Below are 26,947 nucleotides of genomic sequence, written 5' to 3'. Positions count from 1 at the left end.
TGAATAAAAGCTGGAATCCTGAGAACATGGTACACGACCAATATTGTTTGTACACTTCTGGTTTTTCAGCCATGAAAAGACTTTCCTGCTGAATGTGGAGATGTTTCTTTTTGTTTCTTCTTCTTCTTTTTATTTTATTTTGCACAAGTTAATTACAAAGTATGACTGTGAAAATAAAATAAATGAGCCCATTCCACTCATTCCCATATCTGAATTCTGTCATAAGAGTTGCCAGTTGGTTTTCTAATCCTCTCACTCAATATCTGCTGTTAATTTGTTCGCTGTTTCAAGAACTCGAAGACTGTCATCAAAGTACATGATGCATTACAAAACTTATAATTGGAAATAAAAACATCTGAAGCTTTCCTGACAGGGTAAACATAAAGTACTACTGCACGGAACAGAAAAAGGGACCCTGAGCAACCCTGTAACTATTGGTATGCAAGCCCAATTAGAAATGCTGCGGAGAGTAGAATCAACACTTTGCTCCCACTTTTTAAAATGCTGAGAAAATTACATCGAAATGAATGAATGAACTCAACATGTTTATGATCCTAAATGAAGGGGAGAGAAGCGGCAGGGGGTGGGGGGCGGGAGGGACCCTGCTCACACTTCCTTTGAAAATGCAACTCAATGGGCTTTCTCCTGCTATTTCAGCCATTTTAGAATTATACTGCCTAGGCCCCAGATCTAATTTTCCTGCAGCAGAAGTTAAGGCACTTCCTCCAGTTCCTAAATCTGACAAATTACACCTAGGTCTACTCTAACATGAAAGAGTGTGCTCTTTGTTGCTGACCCCTTGGTCAGCGTGGAGACCAGATTCCTGCACATCGGAAAGCCCCACTCATATTCATTAAAAGCCACGGGAGCCCAGCTCTGCATTTCTGGTGAAGAGGGGAAGGAGGGAGGTGCAGACTCCCGCTGAACCACAGTCTGCTCTGTTCAGTTCGGGGCAACAGAGACTTTTTACCTTTTGCAGCTTGGCTGCTGATCAATTAGTACCTGGATTCCCCCCCCCCCTCCAGCCCCCCATAGCATCTTAGTAACAGAAGAGCATTTGAAATCAGAAAAACAAAGAAAGGGGCTGGCTGATGTTTAAATGCCCATGAGTGAGTTTACCGAAACCTGTTTGCACTAAAACGTTGGCTACACGGATCAGGAACGAAAAATACAAAACTGATTCTAAAATTGCACTGCCCCTCTACCCTGGCCAGACAAGCAGTCAGTGACCACAGTGGCTAATACTGGACAGATTCGAGTGTCGTCTCCCCTTTCTAATCATCCTGACTTTTGGGAAAGACATTAGAGCTGAGCAGGATTGTAAAGAGGAAATCAGGAACCATACTGGCGGCAGAGCATCAACACGAGGGACTCAAGAAACCCACGTGCTTTCCTGATCTGACAGCAAAGCCTGAGGCGGACCTAATGGCCTGGCAACACAAGACCCTCTTCTAAAGGCTGGCCTGTGGCGGCACAGTAGATAAAGTGTCGACCTGGAACGCTGAGGTCGTTGGTTCGAAACCCTGGGCTTGCCCGGTCAAGGCACATACAAGAAGCAATTACGAGTTGATGCTTTCTGCTCCTTCTCCCCCACCTTTCTCTCTCTCTCTCGAAAATCAATAAATAAGATCTTTAAAAAAGGGGGAGAGAAAAACATATCAGGAGACCTTAAGAAAAGGTATGACTGAACTGTGAATCCCAAAGAGGACAGCCCATCATGCCTGATTCCTTTCCTTAAGATGCTTGGAATGATGAGATGGTGAAGAAAATATTCAGAAGCCACAGAAGCTGTCAGAAGGCCTCTTGAGGCAAGGGTATCCCCAGGAACATGTCAACTCTGTTCTGCCACAGGGGAGTACCTTTCTTCCAGGACAAGGCATCCCACTGGCAATGTCTTCAGTGAAGGCCACCGAAATTTCCCAGACCCATGAAACAGCATCCAACGGGTCTTCCTCGGGGATCTAAGAAGCACCACAGCGCACTCCAACAGTAAACACACGCGGACGGGATAGAGTGTTGTAAGTTATTTTCCACATACAAATTCCTGCTAAATTGTAAATCAGGAGATACTGTCTTCATGCTCCATGATCTTTAGGAAATTTTCAGCTATGCTACAAAGTGTAAACATGTGCTGAATGTGGACTAATATTCCTTTCCTCCAGGAGACCAGGCCATAATCCACACGTTCTAGATACCCGAGCCACAGCTGTCTTCCTAGGCAGGTGGCAATTACTCTGTAGAAACCTATGACAGGATGAAAACCCTTAGGCTCCAGGCTCCCATTTTGATTTCTGCTTTTAGGTTAAAATCGCTAGCAATATCAGCAAATCAGAACTTAAAATTCCCCCCCCAAAAAAGTCATTGGCAAAGCAGGTAAATAAAACTTAAATCAGTTTACATTCTTTGATATTGCAGTATCTAATGAGTTTACCGAGAGGCAGATATCAGGTATGGAAAAACTTAACATCTGAAGAGAGAAAAGTGATAACTTGGCTTCTAGTCAAATTCTTCATGGTGAATGAGGTTAAACATTGTTTAGGATATTAAAATAATCAAGCATGCCCACAAGATCCTGACTTTGAAGATTCTGGTTTTGGTGACCTGAAAGTGAGTGGCACAGGAGAGACCAGTGCAGACCTCACTGCCCCCGTTTTTACCAGAACAGAAGGTAAATGATTCACCTATTATCACCCAATCAGCAGAGGCTGACCTAGGGCTAGAACCCACCTCATCCTATTCTTCGTGGAATAGTCTTCGTATGAAGTGGACAACGGTATAAAGGAGATTGGAGACACCAACCCCACTATATCAGTAACAACTGCTGCTTATCCAGTGCTTTCTTGATACCAGGAAGTCCTCTGTGTGCTGCAGATGCATTAACTCATTTATCCTCCTAACAACCGTCTGAGGGATGTAACGTTGCCACCCCCCATTTTAGAGATGAGAAAACAGACCCATGGAGAAGTTCAGAAACTCGTCCCGGTCCCAGGACTGAAAAATTGGGTATCTGGGAACATCTGCCCTCCCTACACAGAAATACTCAGGTAGATGTTCCTAAGTCAATGTTTGGACTATCAACAGCCCTGGCCATATTAATTTTAACCAAATATCTTCACAGTAAGACCCAAATGACTGATGCTTCAAAATATAAGACTAAAGTGGCCTTTTCTTTAACCCCTGCATTTTTTCATCAAAAGACAAAGTAATAACAATTCCTAATGGGTGAGACAAATCCCATGTCAAGATCTCTCTCGTAAAGCGATGCTACGCAGGAAGTAGTTCAAACTTCCTGAAATCCCAACAGATTGTGTATAAACCTCAGGCTCCCATTCCAGACAGCTAATGGTCCCCATTCCCTTGACTTGACCACCTTTTCCAATATTAAAACGTTTGAATGACATGGACCCAGTTCAGACATAAACTTGTCCAGTGTTTGTACCACCATCCACAACAAATCATCCCTCATCACATCACATATTTGAATTTCTTTTCTTTTTGTTTTTAAGTTCTTGAGATGCTGCAAGATCTGCCCCAGGATCCAAGAAGCACTCCCTCATTCACCATAGCCATGATCGGATTTAGCTATCCCAGATCCTAAGCAGGGTTGGATCTGCTTGGAGCATGAGGAGGTTTGTTGCTGCCACGGTTTCGACAACTATCCGTCCAGGGATCTCAGAAAGCCCTGCGTGAGCAGGAACAGCCTTCAATCTTCTGTGTATCTTGGAAGATTTTTTTCAAAAATCATTCTGAAGTTATATAAAAAAATGACCGTAACTCCACATAGAGCTTCTCCATCCGTCAGAGGTCATTCCTCAACCACTGGAGACTCATTAAGAGGCGGGCTGGGAAGCAAGGCATGCTCTCCCTCCTGCTCTGTGCCCAGACGTACTAACAGCGACTTTCTACACTATTACCCTGAGGTCCGTTTCCGGATTCCTGTTTGATAAGACTAATGTCTGCTGTTTATTGTCTTATCCCTTTACGACCTTCTCACATATTAAAAAAAAAATTAATTGATATACATCAACCAAGCTGGGTCTAGCCACTGCAGATAAAACCCACCAGTTACCACATGGCCACTGCCACCTCCGCCACCGTGTGCCCCGTTCTCAGACTCCAGTTAGGATGCTACCATTTAGTATCTGTGTGATTCTCAATCACTTACTTCACCTTTCCGTGCCTGAATTTTCTCATCTGCCAAATAAGAATCATAATAGTGCCCATCTCTTAAAGGTATTTTGAATAAACGAGAGAATAGATAGAAAGGATTTAGACTAGTGCTTGCCATATAGAATAAGGACTCTATTAAGAGTTCACAATCATTGTCAGGTTGATTGTAACACGAATATACTATATATCCTGTAGACACTCATCAGTCTCTTCGAATGCCAGAGAAAGCAGAAAATATCTCAACTTTCTAGTATTACAGAGGACAAACCAATCTATTGAGTAGGGCAGCCGATCTGAATTTACTCTATGTGTCCTCTTCTAGCCTTAATCTACAACTCCTAGGGCAGGACTGGAAGGCTTCTCTGGGTGGGTGGGGGGGGGGAGGGGGAGAAGTTCATTCTGCTCTGTAAACACACAGAGCTCTCACAAAGTAAATAAATAATAATAAAAAAATCTAAGACTTCTTTGTTATCAATCTCCTGGTCATACATTCCCGTCTTAAAAGTGAGAAACTGGCTCGCAAGGCTCACATCCACATACTTAGGGGCAGAGTCCAGGGCAGAAGAGGTAGTAATTATGATCCTAAGCAAGCCACCAAGGACTCTTCTAAATCCACTGTAGGCGTCGCCTAGTTTAATCCTAAGAACCCTCTAAAGTAGGTGTTCTTTTTCACCCCCTGGAAGAGGCAGAGATTGGGGTTCAAACCTTGTGAATGAGCTTCTTCAAAACCAGACAACTAGGCCCTGGCCGGTTGGCTCAGTGGTAGAGCGTCGGCCTGGCATGCAGGAGTCTCGGGTTCGATTCCCGGCCAGGGCACACAGGAGAAGCACCCATCTGCTTCTCCACCCCTCCCCCTCTCTTTCCTCTCTGTCTCTTTCTTCACCTCCCTCAGCCCAGGCTCCATTGGAGCAAAGATGGCCCAGGCACTGAGGATGGCTCTGTGGCCTCTGCCTCAGGCGCTAGAATGGCTCTGGATGCAACAGAGCGATGTCCCAGATGTGCGGAGCATCGCCCCCTAGTGGGCATGCCGGGTGGATCCCAGTCGGGCGCATGTGGGAGTCTGTCTGACTGCCTCCCCGTTTCCAGCTTCGGAAAAATGCAAAAAAAAACCCCCAAAAAAACCCAGACAACTGCCAACTGATAGAGCTGAGATCAAAATACATCCTGTCTGGCCCCAAAGAATAGGCACCTGCTTCAAGTTTTCTAGATCTCAGCACGGAGAACTGGAGTACCGAGCTCTCGAACTGTAACTTCCAAACGGGCTGTGCATCAGCCTCATCTGGGAGCTTTGAAAAATACAGGTGCCTGGGCTCTACTTCAGGAAGGTGGACCAGAGTCTCACTGGGTGGGGCTTCAAAATCCATATTTCTTCAGAGTTAGTGATTCAGATGTGTAGGAAGATTCCAGAAACCCTTACCTAAGCAACATATTATATGAGTGCTTCCTGTATAAAATGAGAGGGAAAAGAGTGACCTAAGTCTGCAGGAAGGCTCAGTGTAGAGGAATCTGAATAAAGAGGAACAGGGGTGACCTTCCCCCACATCCTTCTGTGTCCCCCAGACCCTCACGAAGCCCCACCCATATCTGCCAAAGCCCTACTCCCATTGATCTTGCCAAAGACATCTGCATCACAATGAAAACAATAAACAGGGCCCTTTGCAGCCCTGCCAGACTGAGTGTTCTGTCGGAAATACAGCACTAGCTTCTTTCCAGCCTCATCCTCTTAATTCACAGCACCTAAGTCTGCACCAGGCTTTCTGATTGCGGAGCGCAAAAACGGAGGGCGAAGCTGTTTGAATGAACACTTACCAAGGTGCACCGTATATCCTGAATCCCTTCACTGTAACCTCCGAGTCTTGTAAGTAAATACTGTTTGTCAGGAGAGACTGGACGTTGTCAAAGTCCTCTGGTTTCAATTTGGACACAGAGGGGAAACGGTAGTAGTCCTGTTTAACAAGGTCTGCCATGAATTCCTTATCAAATGTCAGTTCATGATTCCCAGCAATCACTATTTTATATTCATATGGCAGGTTTCCTGAAATAAGAAAAAAAAAGAGCACCAATTAGCACGTTCATTTCCCATCACGAAGTACAACAGCTGAGACTGCGTGATTAGCAGACGGTTTACCCGAATGAAATAGCTCACGCGTTCCTTTATATTTCCATGGGAACCAAAATTTATGACTACTCCTTTATGCTAACAAAAATGACAATAAACGGGAGATGGGAAGCTGCTAAGAATCTGAAAAGCCACTAAGAAGACATTAAGTTTTCTGGTTCCATTTCTCTCTTCTGTATGCTACAGAGTCACTGTGATGAATCCAGCAAAAAGCACTTTAATCACGATCCTTTATAAAAAGGTCTGGACTTGGTTTGATCCTCAGAAAATAAGCAGATCACATCCTAAGGTATAGAAACATAGAATCAATATGTTGTACACCTGAAACTAATATAACACTGTATGCCAACTATACTTTAATAAAAAAAAAAAAAAGCAAGCCAACCAACTCTTCTTTAACAACTCTGATAATTGCTAGATGATATAAAAGATGCGGCTTAGCTGAGCATTCCACATTACAGAAATTGTGAATTACATAAACGAAAGGAAGTAGTACAATTTCATACAGTAAGTTCAAGTTTACCATTTGGCTTGGGAATAAAAAGAACATTAAGGATGCCTCCTCCCCCCCCCCCCCCGGATTAGAAGGCTAACTTTCCACCCATTGGGGATGGGAGAAGAAACTGTAAAGCTTTAACCCCCCTTTTAATATTTATGGTATGGAAATGTGAGCTCTCCGTGTGTGCTTTTTATGCAAAAGTTTCCCGATCGAAATGAGATAATTCTGGGAAGAAGAATGAAAGCTATAAAGGAAAACCCAAACACCAGACTTCTGCATAGATTTATAATGTTTGAATAAAGTACAGATCATACATATTAATAACTCACCGTGAGGCTATAAGAACCAAAATCCAAAGGGAGATAGTGCCGGGCAGCTGTCCCCATCCTGAAATTAATGCCCTTTTTACTTATTTTCATTACCCATCCCTCAAACCTCACCGCTGGGCTACTGCTCATTTCATTTTATTTTATTTCATTTTATTTTGAAAGGAAGAAGGGCGGGACAATGCAGTCTATCATTCCAGCTTCTTCAGACTCCTGGGTCCAACGCAAAATTAATGTTTCCTGCTATTCCAGGAAGAATGAAAGTTACCACTGTCAGGAAATTGGATACACTTGTTGTAAAGAACTGGTCCTTACCAGCAAGCCAGTGTGGATGATTTAATTAATGAAGCTTAGTGGGGAAGAGAATTATACTTTTTTTGAGGGAGAGGAGAGCACATTTCGTCGTGGATCCACTTGGATTCCAGCAATGCACACTGTAGAGCTCACACTGTGAAGTCCACAGTCCCAGCAGCACACTTGCAAACGTATCTGCTAATATTTAAGCGATTTTTAAGACTGCCAGACTACGCTTTGTAATGCGGCTGGTTTTTCTTTAGCTTTCACTTTTTAGGTTTCTAAACGTAAGAAAATCGCATCTATAGTATGTGGGTTAATGGGAAGGCTAAAGAGAGAGATGAAAGCAGTCAGAAAATGCCTCTGTAGGAAGATGAAACTGAAAACACGGTGGCCAAGTGTCAATGGGTATCCTTGACGATAGCCCACGCTGCTGCGACATGCCTTTGGCCTCAGTTATTTGCTAGGTGGACTGCTCACGGAAAACAGGGAGCTTCTCGCAAGTGCATGTTTATATGAGTTTATAATGTGCACTAGCATAAGGCAATAAGGAGTGCAATGCATACCGCAAGCTACTTGGGGAGCCTGATGATATTTTGCACAATTCCTTGCACTTAAAATACAGATGACAGATGTATAAACAGGTTGCAAATTCCCAGCACTGCCCACACTAGAAATCTGTGAGATGCCCTACAACTCTCCTATCACAATTCTGTGGCCCTACAGACCTAAACACCACACTGCCAAATTCACCTGTGTTCCTGAGGCTGGAACGTTTTCCTGGACAGTAACCTGTTCCAAGGCAGGTCCCACCGGCGCGAATCTTTGAGCGGTTCTATTTGTACAAGTTGCACTGCAGCTGCCCGGTTCCCCTTGAATCATTCATGATGATGGACTCACTGTAAACCCTTTCTTTATGCACCACTGCTCTTGCAAGAGGGCTTGGCCTCTCGCTTTTTCCACGTAGAGCTGCGGTGCAGAGATGGCGTGGGCGAGGCTGGCGGACACGGCAGACAGGAAGTAAGTACACGTTTCCCCTTCACACCAGTTGGGGGAAAAATAAAAAACACAAAACTACTGCAAAATAAATCTTCCGCAGGAAGACAGGACTCCTCGGTGTCTTTTTAATCAAATTGGGAGACTCGACATAAAGAAGTAGCCACCAGAATGAACGGCCGCAGGAACAGTGATGAAATTTACACATTTCCAACCAACTCATCTTTTTCTGAGAATCCAATAGTAGTTTCCGAGCGCCAATCTCTGTTACCTATGTTATGAGATTGTCTGACATATTTTCCTTTTTTTGCTGAACTGACCTTTCATCTATAATCTGCCAACCTTTATGTTTTATATGAAAAGTATAAGCAGGGCAGCTGTCAAATCTCCTGTTACTTGACAGCGTTTAAATTTTTTTTTCCAGACTAGATTAATTTGGAAGGTTCTGCAGTCGAGCTACCAACTTCTTGGTATTCGAATAGCATCAAACAAAAAGGTGCCTGCTCTTATCCTTTTTATTCAGACCAACCCATAAAAGCTGACCTGTCCGAATAAAAAAAATAAAATAAAAAACATCACAGCCACGTACAGTTTTTCTAACATGGAAAAATTCTTGCTTTGAATGACCTAAAGAACTCTACCAAGAAAAGCAGTTTCATCTTTCCCAAGATAGGATATGTGTTCTACTTGTGATATATTCAATTATTTTAGATGGGATGGAGATGAACTTTTGGCAAAATGTCAAACAGTTTTTGTAAGTTTTAAAAATACTGGTACATATTTTAAAAATACAGTATAACAGTGCAAATAACGTCAGTTTGTTTTCCTATTTTTCATTTCTCCATTTTTATATAGGGTGGGCAAAAGTCCATTTACAGTTGTTTGTATGGAAAATACTACAATAATTAATAAATAATACTGTAAGAATGAACTGTGTTTCATGTACAACCGTAAACCGACTTTTGCCCACCCTATCTATATTTAAAATAACAGATGACGTAAAAAAAAAAACTATTGGACAAAAACCTGTACAGATAATTCACAAATATGACAAATAATCTTTATACAGGTGATTCACAGAGATGATGATGGCAGCACGTGATGAATGACATGTGGAAAACTAGTCCATCAGTTCAGCTTGGAGCTGTGGAACATTGGGAGACCAACTCTTACAAGAAGCAATAAAGTCTTTTTTTTTTTTTTTTTTTTGCAACAGAGACAGAGAGACAGAGAGAAGGACAGACAGACAGAAAGGGAGAGATGAGAAGCATCAGTTCTTTGTTATAGCACCTTAGTTGTTCATTGACTGCTTTCTCACACGTGCCTTGACTGGGGGGCTACAGCAGACCGAGTGACCCCTTGCTCAAGCCAGTGACCTGGGGCTCAAGGTGGTGAGCCTTGATCAAACCAGATGAGCCCGTGCTCAAGCTGGTGACCTCAGGGTTCGAACCTGGGTCCTCTGCGTCCCAGTCTAACACTCTATCCACTGTGCTACCGCTTGGTCGGGCTAAGGCTTATTCTCATCTGAATCTTCACCTGTATCTGTCGCGCCTAGTGGTATCACATAACAAGTTGTTCAGTTAAACACGAGAGGAGAGTGAGCGGCAGCTGGGTCCTCACTCCACCCCTCAGTTCCACTTGTCCCACAGCCTGGCTGTTTCCTGTTCCTTTAACAGTCAGCTGTTTAGGTAACTAAGAGTTTACATCAACACTTGTCCAGGTTCCTCTCAAGCTGCTAAGCTCCTTTCCACTGCCCACTTGGCATACAATGTATCCTCGAAGCTCCAGGAAGGCTCTCTTCACTTCCTCCTCTTGCCCTTCCTACCACTCTACTGGCATCTCCTCATCTTTCTAACAACGGGCCTTTTAGTCCCATCCCACTCCCACTGGGCCCCTTCTTTTTCCAGACAGCTCTCTCTGATTATTTTGGATCTCTCTCTATTTAATCCTCCTCCTTAGTGATCACACAAACACACACACACACCCTCTCACAATCCTACACCATCCTTAACTTTGCTTTTTTTTTTTTTTTTTTTGAGATGCTTCCTCATTTCACTTCTATGCTTCTGGAAAGAGAATTCCAGGAGCTAACAACCGGGAGGCCAAATTCAACCGGCGGAGGTATTGTAGTTGGCCCTCAACTATTTTATTTTCTAAAAATTGAACTAATATTTGGAAATCTGAAGTTCTGGGTTTCTAGCTTAGTCTGAAAACTTAAAAGCTTGGGCAACACTGACCTTTGGGTGGCTGCAGACCTCCCCACTTTCTATTACTCCTCACACCTGGCCCATTTATCACGCCTGTGCTGCCCAACGGGCCACTTCGTTGTTAGAATTAGCAACTTAGAGACTCATGATTGCTCAGAACTGACCCAACAAAATCTGGCTTGTTTCTATTCTCTTCCAAAAGCTTACCCTGCAATGTTGATAGTAACCTCCTAATACCTGAAGCCGAGACTTTTTTTTCTCAATTCTCGTCTCCATTGATCACACTGTGGTGGCATCCCTGCCCCTCAAAGTATCAATTCCCTCAATTCCTGAGGTTGACTCTTGCCTTCCTCCGCCTCTCCCTGATGTTTTTTTCCCCCACTCCTTCCCTCATCTCCCTGTGCTTCCCTACTGACTCCCTACACCAGGGGTAGGGAACCTTTTTGGCTGAGAGAGCCATGAACGCCACATATTTTAAAATGTAATTCCGTGAGAGCCATACAACGACCCGTGTACATTATGCATTATCCAATAAAAATTTGGTGTTGTCTCGGAGGACAGCTGTGATTGGCTCCAGCCACCTGCAACCATGAACATGAGTGGTAGGAAATGAATGGATTGTAATATATGAGAATGTTTTATATTTTTAATGTTACTATTTTTTTTATTAAAGATTTGTCTGTGAGCCAGATGCAGTCATCAAAACAGCCATATATGGCTCGCGAGCCATAGGTTCCCGACCCCTGCCCTACACTCTCCCCCTGCATTTTTACCTTGGGGTATTATTACCTTACCGGGTATTATTCAGTATTTTTTTACTATATGTCTCACATTTCTATTATTTGTGATTCAATTTGTAAATGCCTACAGTTTAAGCCACGGAGGCAGCCGGGCTTGAGAGCGAAGACTCCGGGCTCCGCCGTGTGTCCGCTGCAGAACCCTGGTGCAGGCCTTGAGATCTCTCAAGTGCACTAGATAGTGTGGGGAATGACGGGATCCCCCTACAGGTTGTGTTCAAGAGAAAATGAGGAAAAGCTGCTAAAGCACAGGCATGATGTGGAGTAAAAACAATCAGTGCATGTGAATTATTTTTTACCTTTTTTCTTTTTTGAAAGAGAGAGAGAGACAGGAAGGGAGAGAGATGAAAGCATCAACTCATAGTTGTGGCACCTTAGTTGTTCATTGATTGCTTCTCATCCATGCCTTGACCCGGGGGCTACAGCTGAGCTAGTGACCCCTTGCTCAAGCCAGGAATCTTGGGCTGAAGCCAGCGACCTTGGGCTTCAAGCCAGTGATCTTTGACCTCAAGTCAGCCATGGGGTCATGTCTATGATCCCATGCTCAAGCTAGCAACCCTGCACTCAAGCTGGTGTGCCAGTGCTCAAGCCGGTGGCATCGGGGTTTCGAACTTGTGTCCTCAGCATCACAGGCCAACGCTCTGTGCTACCACCTGGACTGGCTTTTTTACTCCATTTTGTAAGTTTTGTTGTTTGCTTAGGAGTTGTCCTCTGGACTGCGAGGTCTTTGAAGGCATGGAGCATGGCTTGTGGTTCTTTGTTTGACACAAAGTACTCAGTTCAATACTGCTCAATGGCAGGCACAAAACCAGTATTTGATGAATGAAGTAAAGGAATGAATGAACCTCTCTAAGATTTGCCAAGAGCTCCTTAGAATTCCAGGAGCTGAGCCTCTCATCATGGGCTATGATAAGACTTAAACCAGTGTCATGTTGTCCCCCCAAAGTGTTCTATTCTCTGCCCCCAAATCCAGTCTAGCCACATAATCTCCAACAACTGCTTTTAAACTGCTGTTTCCTGAAATATAAACAGGAGGAAAATATATAATAACACCATCCCCAAGGTTTGGTGTGCATTAAGCAAGATACTGCAGGTAAAGAACCAACAATTTCTAATGCTTCATAATCATTCAGCTGCATTATAATAATTATGGTAATGATGAACTTTCCCAGTTGTTATCCAAGAAAATATTCGTTAGTCCACAAATTGGATCACCCTCTGGTCACAATGGCACAATGCTTCTATTCTCAAAGAAAAGCATCTGAAGGTGGAAACAAAACCTCATTTTCCAAAGGCAGAAACCGGTATGGTCCAAGGTGTCCATCAGGTTAAAGGGAGTATTGGTAAGGTCATTAATGCATCTGGTTCTAGAGCGGATGGCAGGTGAAGTGGGAGGTCTTCAGGCTGTACACAGTACAAACCCGGCCACCATTGTCGAGTGATTCTACTCTTGTGACAGGTCTACCCTGAATACATCACTTCTTTCCTCCTTCTGTTGTTCAGTCAGCCATCCCTACTATTATTTACTGAATTCCAAAAAAATGTGCCGAGATTGGCCTCTCATTCACAATGATTAGTACAACCTGTGACAGATAACATCCAGACTCTATTTCCCTTGAGTGACTCCTCATTCAGGATGTCCTTAGTATATTCACAGAACCAGAAGGGGCCCTCTCCTGTGAGTGTGTCCAGAGGACTAGAGCATTGAGCAAAGTTTCAGATCATCAGATATGCACATGTCTGAGAACTCCGTAACAACTTTAAAGCAGACATACAGCGAACTGTGTCAAGGTCAGCCTCCCTTCCTTATCAAATTCTGGACATTTAATCTGTCACTTAAAGTGGCTGCCATAAATCACAGCGCAGGAGCCCCACGGACCCTCAGGGACGGCCTGATCTGCTGATTGGAAAGCTGTGCCCGTGAGGCTCCCGGGGCAGGGGCGGGGCAACACGAGGACGGAGACAAGGGCGGGCGGGAGGGCCATGCCCTCGTGGCCACTAGAGCAGCGCTGTTTTCCTTGATGTCACAATTTGGGGAAGACTTCATTTGAAGAAAGTTATCTCTGGCTTAAAAATATTACAAAGAAAGACCACTGATTTAGCCAATTTCATTTCAGTGATGAAGAAACTGAGGGCGAGGGAGGTGGTAGCCTCTCTCTAAGCAGAGTTACAGACCTAGTTGGTGGCACCAGGGGAACAAGAAGAGCTCTTTTGCCTCACCTGCGAGTTATTCTTTCAGGCGATTCCAAATGTTTAACAGCCTTATGAAGTCCTGTTTGAGAACTGTCGCCCCCGCCCCATCTACAGCCGTCTCTTCTCCGGTTCTAGGCAGCCTGGCCCTTTCTGTCTTTGCCGTGAAACAGAGCTCCCCGTTCTAGATGTCTGGCTGCCGATGTCAAGGATTTCCCCGCCAGCAACATCGAGCAGTGTCAGCCTCGCACTATGACCACACACATGCTGGCTCATGGGAGGCATTCCCCAAATACTGCCGCAGCTCTGGGTGTAATTTCTTTCTTACTAGCTCCGAGAACTTGGAAGCCTACCCAAGAAGAAAAGGTCACAGGCTTGAAAAGAAGATGGGAAAAATGCTCTTCGGCTCAAGTTTATGCAGGGTCCCAGGATTTAAAAACTTGCTGGCGCCATTATCAGAACTAAGAGGAGGCTATGCCAGGAGACTAGAAGTTCAAGGTCATAAACCCAAATGTCTACGGGAGCCAGAGAGGTAAAACAAAAATGTGAACTGGACGAGGTAGAAGGAATAGAGAACAGTGAGGATCAGGGCACATGTACCCCACCATTTTAAAATAAACACTTATAAGCCTTGCTCTGGCAAAACGAGATCCTTGCTAACCCTGCCTCTACCCCAACACACCACCAATAAAAATCAAGGCCCCTCAATGAAGTATCATACAGCTGCAACCTATTGTTCTGCGGCAAGTCATTATAGAATGTATCCCTCTCAAAAAGTCAAGTCCAGGTCAAATCAAAATCCAAAGTCAATTCCAGAATAGTCACTTCTGTTGGGAATCTTCCCGCCACCTGCTAGGAGACGACGGCCCCGGCACCACACTCTTCCTTCCTCGTGAGTACGGAACATGGGAAAGAGGGACAACCGCACGGCCGTCAGGCTGTGACTAATGACAGATACCCCCACGTCCCATGTTTATCAGGGATCTAATGAGCAGAGCTTGTCTCCTAGTTATTCTGCTAAATCTAAGAGGAAAACAAAAAGAATCAGAGCACAACTGTTGTTCTTCATGAAGGAGAGCATCCCAAAGCAAATGTCACATGCCGGGTTTCCTGGGTAAAAGAAAACCTAGCCGTATAAGGGCGACAGATGTCAAGATCTCCTATCCTTATACCCATTCCCCTCCATACTCCTAAATTATAGACTGTGCAAATAAAAGAGGGTCCTTGCTGGTTGGCTCAGTTGTAGAGCATCAGCCCGGAGTGTGGATGTTCTGGGTTCGATTCCCAATCAGGGCACACAGGAGAAGAGCCCATATGCTTCTCCATCTCTCTCCCTCTCTCTCTTCTCTCTCTCTCTCCTCCTCCTGCAGCCATGGCTCAACTGGATTATGTTAGCCCCAGGTGCTGAGGATGGCCCCATGGCCTCTGTCTCAGGCACTAAGAAGAGCTCAGTTGCTGAGCAATGGAACAACACCCCAGATGGGCAAACATCGCCCCCTAGTGGGCTTGCAAGGTGGATCCCAGTCAGAGCACATGTTGGAGTCTGTCTCTGCCTCCCCTCCTCTCACTGAATAAAAACAAAGAGAGAAAAAATAAAGAAAATAAATGAGAAAACTGAAAAATGTCTGTGGCATGACACTCACGTTAAATAAAACTCATTATACAGCCAGAGGAAAGCAATGCAGAGATGATGAGACTGACAGAGAACCTGTGCTATGGCTCTCAGATGCCCAAGAAAATCAAACTGCAAAGGCTCAGCCTTTGAGCTCACTATCCCTTGCCCATGTGCTAGAAAGAAATTGGCTGTCTGAGATTAAAAAGCATAAAGCATATACATAGATCTATTATCATGGAACTGATTCTCACCAAAACAGATAGGCTACAATCAATCCCATTTTTGAAACCTTCAGCCTGCATAGGGCAGAGCCGGGGGGGGGGGCATTTTAAAACACTGTTCCCTTATGTCAGTGTTATAGAGGGACCCTGAAATACCTCCAAGGTGGAGGAAAAGAGACAATGTTTTCTGTTTAAAGTTATTATGCTTTTAATACTGTTACTCCAGTAGAAAGGAAGAATATTTACACTCTTAGAGTCTCTCTCTATTCCACGGAAGACTGAGTAAGAATAACTTTGGCTTGAAAACTGACCAAGCAGAAAATTTTGCATGAGGTCAAAAGGGAAAAAAAAAGTAATACTAATGGCTACAAGGGGAAGAACTCTTGAGTCTGTAGGATAGACTGGGAGATGTCATCTAAATCCTTTTGCTGACGATGACTGGGGTTGATATCAGAGAAGGGCTAAGTCCAGCCTAGAGACAGGGAGGGGGCTCTCTCAGCGACCACCGGGCAGAGTCCACCTTTCCCTGCTGCATGAACTTCCAGCACCTAGAAAAATGCTTGGCTCTTAGTTCCTACCTGTTAAGTGAGGGAATGAACCTCCAACAATCTCTCTTGGCTCCATGGTTTGCACTCACTTGCCTGGGATGCAAAGCCACCAGAAACGTTCAATCAGGGCAAGCTCTCTCTGTGACCTCAGTCTGTCCCCTGTCAGGCTCCATTAATTTTCACAAGTCCTGATGGCTCTAATGTGAATACTCACACTTGCTGATAGAGCCACACAGCAGGTTTCAGACTGCTGCCTTCTCCTCTGAGCTCACACACTAGGGTTTCTTCCATGGGTGCAATGGGAAACCAAGTCTAAGAAATACTAAACACAGAAAGATATTACAACGATGTTAGGACTGAGCCAGAAACCCGGGAGAACGGAAGGAATGCCGAGTGGAAGCCCAGTGACTAGGGCTACAATAAACAGCCACAGCTGAAACACTCCCTCCTCTTCTTAGACCTCTTCCATAAGAAGAATCCCAAGGCAGGAGATGTGATGAGCCTGACTCTACACAAAGGAGACAGAAGTCCATCCTCCACCAAGGAAGGCAGACCCCCTCTGGACCTGAGAAGTCGCCAGTATACAGCACTGATGACAGCTAACATCACTAAGCAGTGTAAACCACATTAGTACCCGCAGTTATTAGGGACAAGAAAACAGCTCAGAGATATGTTTCCTGCTCAGCAGCAAGTTGCCTGCATACATTCCTTTCTCAACCATAACCTTATTACAACACAACTTTTCACAATTTACATACACACACACAGTCGATGGTGCTCATACTTTTTAAAAAGACAACCACAGGCTCTGGCCGGTTTGCTCAGTGGTAGATCGTTGACCCGGCGTATGGAAGTCCTGGGTTTGATTCCCAGCCAGGGCAACAGAAGCGCCCATCTGCTTCTCCACCCTTCCCCCGCTCCTTCTCTCTATCTCTCTCTTCCTCTCCCACATCCAAGGCTCCATGGGAGCAAAGTCGGCCCCAGGCGGGCGCTGAGGATGGCTCCATGGCCTCCACCTCAGGTGCTAGACTGGCTCGGATTGCAGTGGAGCAACGACCCAGATGGGCAGAGCATCGCCCCCTGGTGGGCATGTCAGGTGGATCGTGGTTGGGTGCATGCTGGAGTCTGTCTGCTGCGCTCCCCCCCTCCCCGCCCCCGCTTCTCACTTCAGAAAAATAAAAATAAAAATAAATAAAAAGACAACCACAAAGTAGTGAAAATGAATGACGATTTCCTCTTCATTTCCCAAATGAGCATCCCCAAGTTGCTACCCAGACCAACATGACATGTTCCACCTGGGAAGCTGTGGTAGTAACTGCGCACACTGCAGTGTGGTTCCAATTACATGTGAGTTTTGGGATCTGGTGGGACAAGTGGAACCACAGGTGGTCTCCTCACTTTCTGGTCCAACCTCCTCGTTACAAATGCGAACTTTGCAACAAATTCAAGCTGAACAAACTATCTTCTGAACTGGATCCAACGCAGGCTTCCACTGGGTAGTTACAAGAACTGGTAAAGATACCGCCCCCTCTCAGTGCGACCAGCCCTGTGCATGTTTATGTCATTCAAACATCAGAATGTAGGGATCGATGGCATGATGAATAGATCAGGGGCTTCAGGGTCAGATTGGGGAGCAAATTTCTGGTTCTGTAACTTGTTACCTATGAAACTCAAACTCAAAACATGTTCTTTAACTTTCCTTTTACCAGAAAAAAAATGAGGATAATTGTACAGCTTCCATTACAGAGTGGATATGCAAATAGAGAAATATTAATCAAGGACCTAATACAAACCTGACACGTAAAGGCTGACTGTTACTATTTTTATCTAGTGCTCTGCTTTGCATCGTAACTTCATTCAGGATCAGGGGTTCATCTTCTGCTTCCTACCACCTTCAGAGTATTCAATGAATATCTTTAGTAAACCAGTACTGTAGTGTTAACTGACAATCTATGGTGAGCTGAAAAATAGTATATTGTTGCTTTTCCGCCAAAAAAAGCCTTTAAAAAGCAACTGAGAAAAGGTGTTCCTTCCAGCAATAATTACAAAACAAGTGGCAATTATTCTAGTGAATAATTAGAGGAACAAATGCAAATCCTCGGAGTTTGCATTTTAAACCGTTCAGTATGGTGAAAAACAAATTAAATAAAAACAACACGGGTTTAAAGGCCATATTCTTTAAAGGAAATTAACAATTTCGAGGCTTTTGAAGTTCCCTCCCACCTTAACCCTGCAAGCAGTAATAAAAAATCTTTTTGTAGTAACTGCGATTATTTTTGCATGCGGAAACAATGTCTGGGTAGATGAAGAATGCAGGGTATGAGCGTGCAGTGATTCCAAGGGGTTGGCCACGGAAGCCAGAACAGAGGATTGACGACGGAAATAAAATCTTTGCCTTAACAGTGCCACTGGGGCTAGATGAAAATGGTCTTCTAGAACTTGATTAAAACTAAATTGAAAAAGAACATATTTGGCTAATATTGCATTAGGCTAAAATATAGAAATGAACCCTAATACTCTTGAAATCTAATAAGAAAAAGCCATCTCAATTTCCAAACTTTCAAAAGCATATTCTTTAAACGCATCACAGATCAATTTACATGGTCCTTTTGCCAATAAGCAAAACCAAATCTCAGGTTCCAATTGGCTTATATTGGAAAGTGTGAGCGCAAATGCTAGAAAATGCAATTACTGCAAACAAACTCCATTTTCTCTCCTCTGAAGGGAATTTCGAGGAATATTTTATTGCCATCAAATAATATTTCTGAAGGCATCAATACACAATTCTATTTTCTCTTCAGAGCCCCTACTCACTGTATAATCTAATCCACTCTACAGAATATCTTGAAATTGAGAGAAGAGGCTTACGAAAGGGGATATTACCTTGCACACACATCCTATGTCAATTTTAATAATTTGCACCCTGCACAGGAAGCCACATGGAGAAAAATTTAGGATCCAATAAAATTGATTTTTCCTATTTTATAACTCAAAATTTTAATGAAGCATTTCAAGAATAACATTTTAAAAGAAATCTCTCAGGGAAGGTTATTGTGATCAATAGTGACAGGAACGAGATGGAGGGGGTAGAGACCACATCCATTTCCTCCTCCATTTTGGCTTCTTCCCCTGCCCATCGACAGGTGAAATTTTCTATAATAAAAATTCCAGATAATCCAAAGCTACAAAGACGACTTTCTGGGGGATGGGGGGGCATGAAATCATGAAATCTCTTACTGGTGAGGTTTGTTTCACTGAAACACCAGTTCCAACAGTCTCGGATCTCTTTCCTTCAGAATATCTTGTGGCCTATCTGCCCCCAGCCTCCCCACTGGGATGGAGCAGCAGAAAGTCTGCACGGTATAACTCCTCAGGAAGAAAGGGTTTTGGCAGAGTCCATCATGGCCCAAGGTCTATTTCACCTTCCACATTTTTATTCCTTACCCATATGTTATGGTCTGAATGTCTGTGTCTATGACTCATATGTTGAAATCCTAATCTCCAATGGATGGTACTTGGAGTTGGGCTTTTTGGGAAATGATTAGGTTATCAGGGTGGCGCCCACATAAATGGGCCCAATGCCCATTTACATACCTTCCTATAAGGCAGACTTTGCTTAATCTATCCTGCACACAAAAGCTGAGGTGATCTGACAGTACAGATCTCATCATATAATTATACATTCCCTCCACACACTGACACACACAGCCATTTTACAATCTTCCCAGAGCCCTTCCCTATTATTGCCCACAGACAGAAGGCCAAACTCCCTGTGTGGTGTGTGCGGCGTCTGGGACCGGGCCCCACCAGCCACTCTGCCACTCCTACCCTGGGTGGCGCTGAGCTTGCCAAGTGCTTACAGTTCACAGAACGAGAACTGGTCTAAAGGGCTCTTTCTCCTCCTTGGCTACAGACCTCAGGAGGGTCAGACTATATTCTATTCATCTTTGCATTCCCAGCAGGCTTGCATAATTATTCATCGAATGAATAAATAACTAAGAAATAATTTTATCCTGGCTAAGAATCATGCGGGTATAAAGTAGCTAGTACCTCGATTTTCAATTCCAGATGGCTTTAAAGTGTTACATATCCTATTTTTATTTTATCCTAAGATGGCACCAATTATAGCCATCACAAGGTAGACTCTTCATTTGCAATTGAGAAATTAAATCTGATTTTTTAAAAATTTGTTATAAGGGAACAAACAGTTTTGGAGGGGAAGGCAGATGGAGGCAGAGATACTGGCTCGCAATAGTAGAAACTCAATTTTGTTGGAGTGAACAAACGAGTAAGTGAATGAATGAATGAACCAGACACAGCACACAAATAATGTGTTTCAATTTCAAAAGAGGAGGCAAAGACTGCTGTGGCATGGTTAACATTTCTCACAGAAAGGTTTTTTTTTTTTTGTAGCCTTTGTTTCCAGTATTGGGTAGTTCAAAGGAGATAATCAATAGTAGAGTTAATGGAATAGCCATTCATTATTTGAGAAAGTCGCTTGTATTTCTTCTTTGTCATCGTCATATCCCTTCATCCCTGAAAATTTTCATCCCTAGGCCTCTCTGGGAGATCACTGCTGTTTTGACAGCTGGCTCAGCAGAGGCCGCTCTTTACAAACGAGCCCATGGCCCCGGCCAACCAGGACTTGTGTGTGCGTCTTCTCAGGCCCCTGGTCACTGGGTCAGAACAAAGAATCCACGCAAACATACTTGCAGGGCCAGCTTTTTCCTTGTGCTTCCAAAAGAAAGAAAATCAAGAGGCAGCAAGATGCCCTTAGCATGCATCCTCTCATTCCGGGCTCCCTGACACTCCCACCAAGGAGAGTCCTCGGGGAGCAGTCTTTCCTCCTGTGAAATGGAAACCTAAGGTCCAGTCAGGATTATGATTTCTCCAAGGTCACCCAATGGGTTTGCTGCAGCATGGAACTCCTGCTTTGGCAGCGCGATCCTCTGCCCTATTACCATGTCACACAGTTACACAGAGTTTTTGAGTCAGAGTGTTTAAATGATACTCGACAGATCAGGAAATTGAGGTGTAGACAGAAATGGAGAGGCTTTTCTAAAGACTGTCTCCCACCGTGAGTCCTGACTCCGAAAATCAATCTGTCACTACCTGCAAAGTCCCGTCCAAGAACCCCCAGGACCTAGGGTCACTCTTTTCTTCCTATCTCACCACACTCAGGACTGTTCAAGTTCACGGTTGGAGTGTGCATTCTGTTCTTTTTTAAACCTCTACTATCAGAGTTTAGGACCATTTTCTTTCACTTGACCCACGGACGGCATCTGTTTAGCAATCTTAACTGTGAGCTTAGATCAGAGAGTAACTTAGGAAAAGAGAAATGACCTCTCTGGATCCAGCCACTCTCCTTCCAAACCTTCCTCTGTTTCTGACACTATTCTTAAGAAACCTTTTGAATTTGATGAAATTCAACAGTACAGCTCTTTCATGGAGCGGGCCTCCCAATTTTACTGATTTTTGTCCATCAGTAACTAAGGGTCTATGTTTGCTTCCTCAAATCCAAAGTGACACCCTCTCCATATCAACTATGGTTTCTCAAGTGTCTGAAAAATAGTTTTTTTTTTTCTAGACTGGTATCTTTTTATAATATGTGCATAGGCTCACCGCAACCACACTATTTCATTTCTGCCTGTCTCTAAAATATCAGCATGTTTTTCTAAGATAATTCTCCTCAGAGTGGGAGGTTAAACCACTATCATTGATTCTTAAGTCTGGAAAGTGTAGGTCAAACCTTCTGAAAAAGACTACTTTTATAAAAAAAAATTCCTTTGGGGTGTTTTGGCTAGAAACCAGAGATTAGATGCATTAGTAGAAAAAGAAGGTATTTTTGCAGGGTCTCACATAATAATCCACAGCTGAGAATTCTGAACACTTCTATTCACACTCAGCCAAAGCTTGAGAAGGTGACGCGGTGCTAGGAAGGTCTGATGGATTTCAGTCTCCGGGCTAAACTGTCCTCTCTGTTTAACTCTGTCACATGGCATTTCACTTGCAATGCCACCTTCTCGGATTCACCCATTTTGTGGTTTCCTTTTTCCTTTTAGCTCGTTTCCAAGTCCTAGCAAAGTCAGGTCATAACCTAATTTTCTAATCCAGTAGCCTTGGGGAAAAGAAATCTTATTAGATCCCATTAAATCTCATTAGATCCCTGACCCTCTCAAAAGCCAGGATGAGATTTGATAATGAAATGGGGGCCCAGAATACTCACAGAATGATCACAGTCATTCTACAACATTCAACAACTACTCCCTGACGTCTGAAGTTAAGACAGTCAGTGAGTGTGCTGGCTGCTGGCTGGGAACAGAATGAATGCACAACACCAAAAAGGGTCTCTGCCCTTAGGGACCTTATGCTCATCTGGGAGCAACGAATAATAAAGAGTTAAATATTACTAACAAAACTCAGATGATGACAACTTCCAGTAAGGGAATCAGCGTGTGCTATAAAGGAGAGTAAGAGAAGAAATCTACCGAGATACCGAGGTCAAGGAGGGCATCTTTGAAGGGGATCAGTCAACATTCGCCACCTGTCCAGCCCTTTACTGAAATCAGTTAAGATAATGCAAAAAACAGACTTTCCTGAGCGTGTATAAAATAATGTAAGGAGGCAGGAAGTGCACACGCGTGCACACATGCACACAAGCACCCCCGCCCCAGAGATGTTTAGCACAGTATTCAAGAAAAAAAAAGAATACTGTAGGGTAATGACAATGGCTGACACAGGAAGAGCCATCTGGTGTGAATGAAGCAAGAGTATACTTATTTTTTTTGTCAGATTGGCAAAAAAAAAATTCTTGGTGTGCCACATAATCTTAGGAATTAGTTTGTGTGCCATAAGATGAAAAAGATTGAAAATTGCCACTGCAGAAGAAAAGGAAAAGGGAAAAGTGAACATTTTTAAGATGAAGATAGGAAATAGGCAGTTAAGTATGGTATCTTACAGCACTAACCCAGGGCTGCCTCAGTCCCCAGCCAAACCATGCTATGAGGTTGCCCCATGTGGCTGCAGAAAGTCCTACCACATGGACCCATTCTAGGGAAACAGTGGGGTACTCTCTCCACAGTACCGTGAGAAGATACTTCATTACCAGACTCATAAAGCAGTCACTGTTGGTGGTCTCCTCCAATCCTCACCCCAGCTTTCCCTGATAGCACAGTCCCCCATTTCCTTCATGTATTCCTCCCTGGAAAGCCACATGCCCAAGAAAGGTGTGCCTATTCTTAGACCCAGGGGAGTGGAGCTTGGTCAATTCTATTTTCCTTGCCGGTGACTGGTTGAAAGAGGTGTGTGGCACCCAGTCCTAGCCAATGAGACATAAGGGGCAGTTTGCTGGATGGCTTCCGGGAAATGGTCACCGCTTATAAAATCAGACGATACAAGGAGGGAATGAACTTCTCTTTCCACTGAATCCTGTCATGTCTTCCTACTGAGCCTGGAACTTCAACAGTCACTCTCAACCTCAGGGGCAAGGTTAACATGTGAGAATGGGAGGAAGAAATACTGAAGGAACCCGGGCTCCTGAATCATCACTAGGTCCCAGAATTACCAGATCCAAAAAAAAATGCTTTACTCTTCCCAGTCTTCTTGTTATATGAGATAATAAACCCCTTATTTATTTAAGCTATTTGTTTCTTCTAGCCAAAAACTTCCTTACTGATTTAATGCACTATGTTTACACTGCTGCATGCTCAATGAATAACATAACGTCTCTCCCACACAATGCTATCTGTATACCTTCTACTCCTCCTTACCAGGGCCTAGTAAGAGATCCTGCGGCATGATGCTGCCTTTAGCAAGGATACTCAGAGACCCTGTAAACAAAATTAAACGATGATGACAAATATGAGGCTTAGAACCGACACAAATAACACTTATCCTCTGTTGGGCACTGCCCTAAAGTAACTCTATACATTTATTTTCTTAATTCCTTACAGCAACGTTCTGAACTAAGAACTACTATCTCTTTTTATAGGTGAGACAACTAAAGTACACACAGGCCATGAAGGGAAAGAACAGCCTCACTAGGAGTGATAAAGAGCATGCAGAATATATCCCTGGACTTGCCCATCGACACTGTCCTAAGCAAACACAGGGCAGTGAATTGGCAGGAAGGCCACAGAAGAGTCCACTAAAACTCCAATTATTCGCACCCACCAGCAGAGAACCTGATTCAGCAGGTCTGAGCTAGATTCCAGGAATCTGAATTTTTAACCACCTGCCCGGTTCGCAGTCAGATTTAGGTGATAGGAACTTGAAACGAGAGAACACTGAGATGCCCAAGATTTGGAGGGGATACAATCGGGTAAACTGAGCTGATCTATTAACTCTGTTTCAAGTTAGAATGCACAATGCTTCAAAAGTTAACTCCTATCACAGTGGCTAGATAATCTTAATTCTTTATAGCTTAGGATGTAGTTCATTTGTTTCCTAGATCTTACAAGACACTGAGTTGTATGTGATTTCTTGTCTTCTTGACTAATTCATATACTAGACCCAACTTGCCTTAAAGATATGCCAAGAACTTCCCGCAACAGGTATGGAACAGCTTACCGTGAAGGAAGCTTTAAAAGCCCACCAAGCCTGACCTGTGGTGGCACAGTGGATAAAGCGTCAACCTGGAAATGCTGAGGTTGCCGGTTCGAAACCCTGGGCTTGCCTGGTCAAGGCACATATGGAGTTGATGCTTCCTGCTCCTCCCCCTTTCTCTCTCTCTCTCTCTCTCTCTCTCTCTCTCTCTCTCTCTCTCCTTTCTAAAATTAATAAATAAAATAAAATAAAAGTTTTTTAACTCAAAAAAAAAAAAAAAAAGGCCCTCCAAGCTTAGGTCATAGTCATTTCACGAACCTTCTAATACAGACACCTGAAAGTCTGAATTGGCGCTGAAGAGTTAAAATACAGCAGGCACACATTTTTACTATGGCAATTTTCTGTCAACAGAAGTCAGAGAGCATGAACATGACCAAAGACGAATGACACTAACCTGAAATGCAAATGCAACCACCTCCGTCCTACAACACGGCAGCCATTGCTAATCAACCGTAACCTCTTTCCCACCAAGTCTGGATGCGCCATGAAGATCCTTCTTCACAAAATGCTTCAGGGCCGAAATGCCCTCAGAACATAAGTGAAAATTAAGATCTCTCGCAAATAGAAGGAAAATATGCAAAAGGGAAATATTGGATATTCACTTCCCAGACTCTCTTCCAAGTATTATTGTTTCTATAGCTCCTTCTGTTCACAAAGAGCACTTGGATAAATGTTGGCTAAATTTAATTTGTTTTTTGTTCTCCTATTACCTTGGCCAAAGGATTCAGCATTTCCTCAACATGAATATTAAACTCAGCAGAACCTACGAAGGACTGGAACCAAAACAGTTCATTAGCTAGTCACCAAGATCTAGCAAGAAGCGGGAGGCATGGCTTAGGAAGCTGCCCATTTTTCTTGTAATAAAGAAAATAAAGACAGTAATTCTACAAACACTGATTGACCCCCCAGAATGGATAATCGCCATCTGACATGGGTCTGTTAGTCTTGCATTAACATAAGCTACTGCATCTTGGTTTTCAATGGCACAGTAATGCCCAGGATAGTGCAAATAAGTGCTAACACTGGAGTTTTGAGAACCAAGCCCTGTGTCCAGAAAATGTGTTTAGAAGAACTTCACTCTCAATGTTTGCCTGCCCAGAAGAAATTCATTTTATGTTAAAGAAAAAAAAAAAGGAGGCATTCAATTGAGCAAGCATTTTCTTAACTCATTTTAAGATAATCTCTTGCATTCACCAACAATTTCTCCAAATGGCAAAACCACAAAAAGAGACTTTGTATGGTTTGGCTGTATGCTCTGTTCTATATTGGTGGACAATCTAAAATAATAAAATGATGATAAAACAAAAAAAAATTAAAAAAAGAAAGAAAGGCACTGTGATAGGACATGCAGACCAATTTTAAATTGAATTACACAGCCCGCTAATCTTTATGATGGGATAAGATTTCTCTCAGCATTATGCATTACACTAAAGTCTGCACCATTCGCCTCCCCACTTCTTGAGCTGAGAGCAACCCGCACACATTGATAAAGCTTCTCCTCAACCCCGAAAGCACTGTTCCTGCTGACAGGGACAGCAGGGCCGGTCTTGGGCAAGATTCCATTTTTACAGCTATTGTTAGTGTGCATCTATAGTTCACACCAGGGTGCACAAGCAGTATTACGAACACGATGCATATTTTCCTAATATACATTTCTAAAAAAAAAAAAAAAGAAGAAGATTTAAATGTATACCTATGGTAAGAGATTTTTTAAAACCAACAATGTTGAGATGTTTGTTAAATTTTTAAAAAGGCTGTGCAGAACACCGCACACTGCATATGCGGTGAAGCAGATGCACTTCAGAAACTGAACTGCCCAGGTCGACAGCGGAAGGAACCCCACTGATGCGGGAGCCCATCTGCCAGGGCTGCGTCCTTGCCCCTTTGGTGGATTTCCCTCCCTCTTCAGGTGATGGGTCAGGGCGCTAATGCAGAGCTTGTTCTGTAAGCGTAAATGAGCTCAGACTCCAACCTTGCCAACCCTAATGAAGAGAACGGCAAAAACTTCCTTGACAAGTTACCCGATCCTATTCCTCCTGTCAGGGGAAAGGGAGTTTCCAAATTTGCCCTACTAAAACCATTGCTATAATGTGTCTAAGCGACATGACCCCTCTTAAAACTTCAACTCCTTCCCGATACTTCAAATCATGGAATCTTCCTGTCTGATGCCTTTGGCTTACTTATAATAAAAATAAAAGACACACTTGTTCCCTATCATGGAGCTAGATTTATGACTTTTTTTTTTAAATAGGTGCAAAGCAGGCAAAGAGACCACATATAAGAATAAAGCTTAGATCTTATTATCAGAGTGTATAGCAAATTATGAGCTACAGGACAGCTACCAGAAACCACACATAGTTT

At 43.5% G+C, this 26,947-nt stretch overlaps 1 protein-coding gene across 6 annotated transcripts in view; it reads right to left on the bottom strand.

The window, feature by feature from the left end:
• Positions 1-26,947, bottom strand: part of MPPED2 (metallophosphoesterase domain containing 2) — a 168,529-nt gene that overhangs the window by 72,217 nt on the left and 69,365 nt on the right. For all 6 annotated transcript variants that reach the window (XM_066363988.1, XM_066363978.1, XM_066363998.1 and 3 more), the window contains exon 4: positions 5,980-6,205. In XM_066363988.1, coding sequence (XP_066220085.1) covers positions 5,980-6,205 — 226 coding nt within the window. The remainder of the gene's footprint in view (positions 1-5,979; positions 6,206-26,947) is intronic.

Source organism: Saccopteryx leptura, chromosome 1 (assembly GCF_036850995.1).
Source record: "Saccopteryx leptura isolate mSacLep1 chromosome 1, mSacLep1_pri_phased_curated, whole genome shotgun sequence".
NCBI lineage: Eukaryota > Metazoa > Chordata > Mammalia > Chiroptera > Emballonuridae > Saccopteryx > Saccopteryx leptura.
Note: the sequence above shows the minus strand (reverse complement) of the source record. Positions and strands in the feature narration are given on the sequence as shown.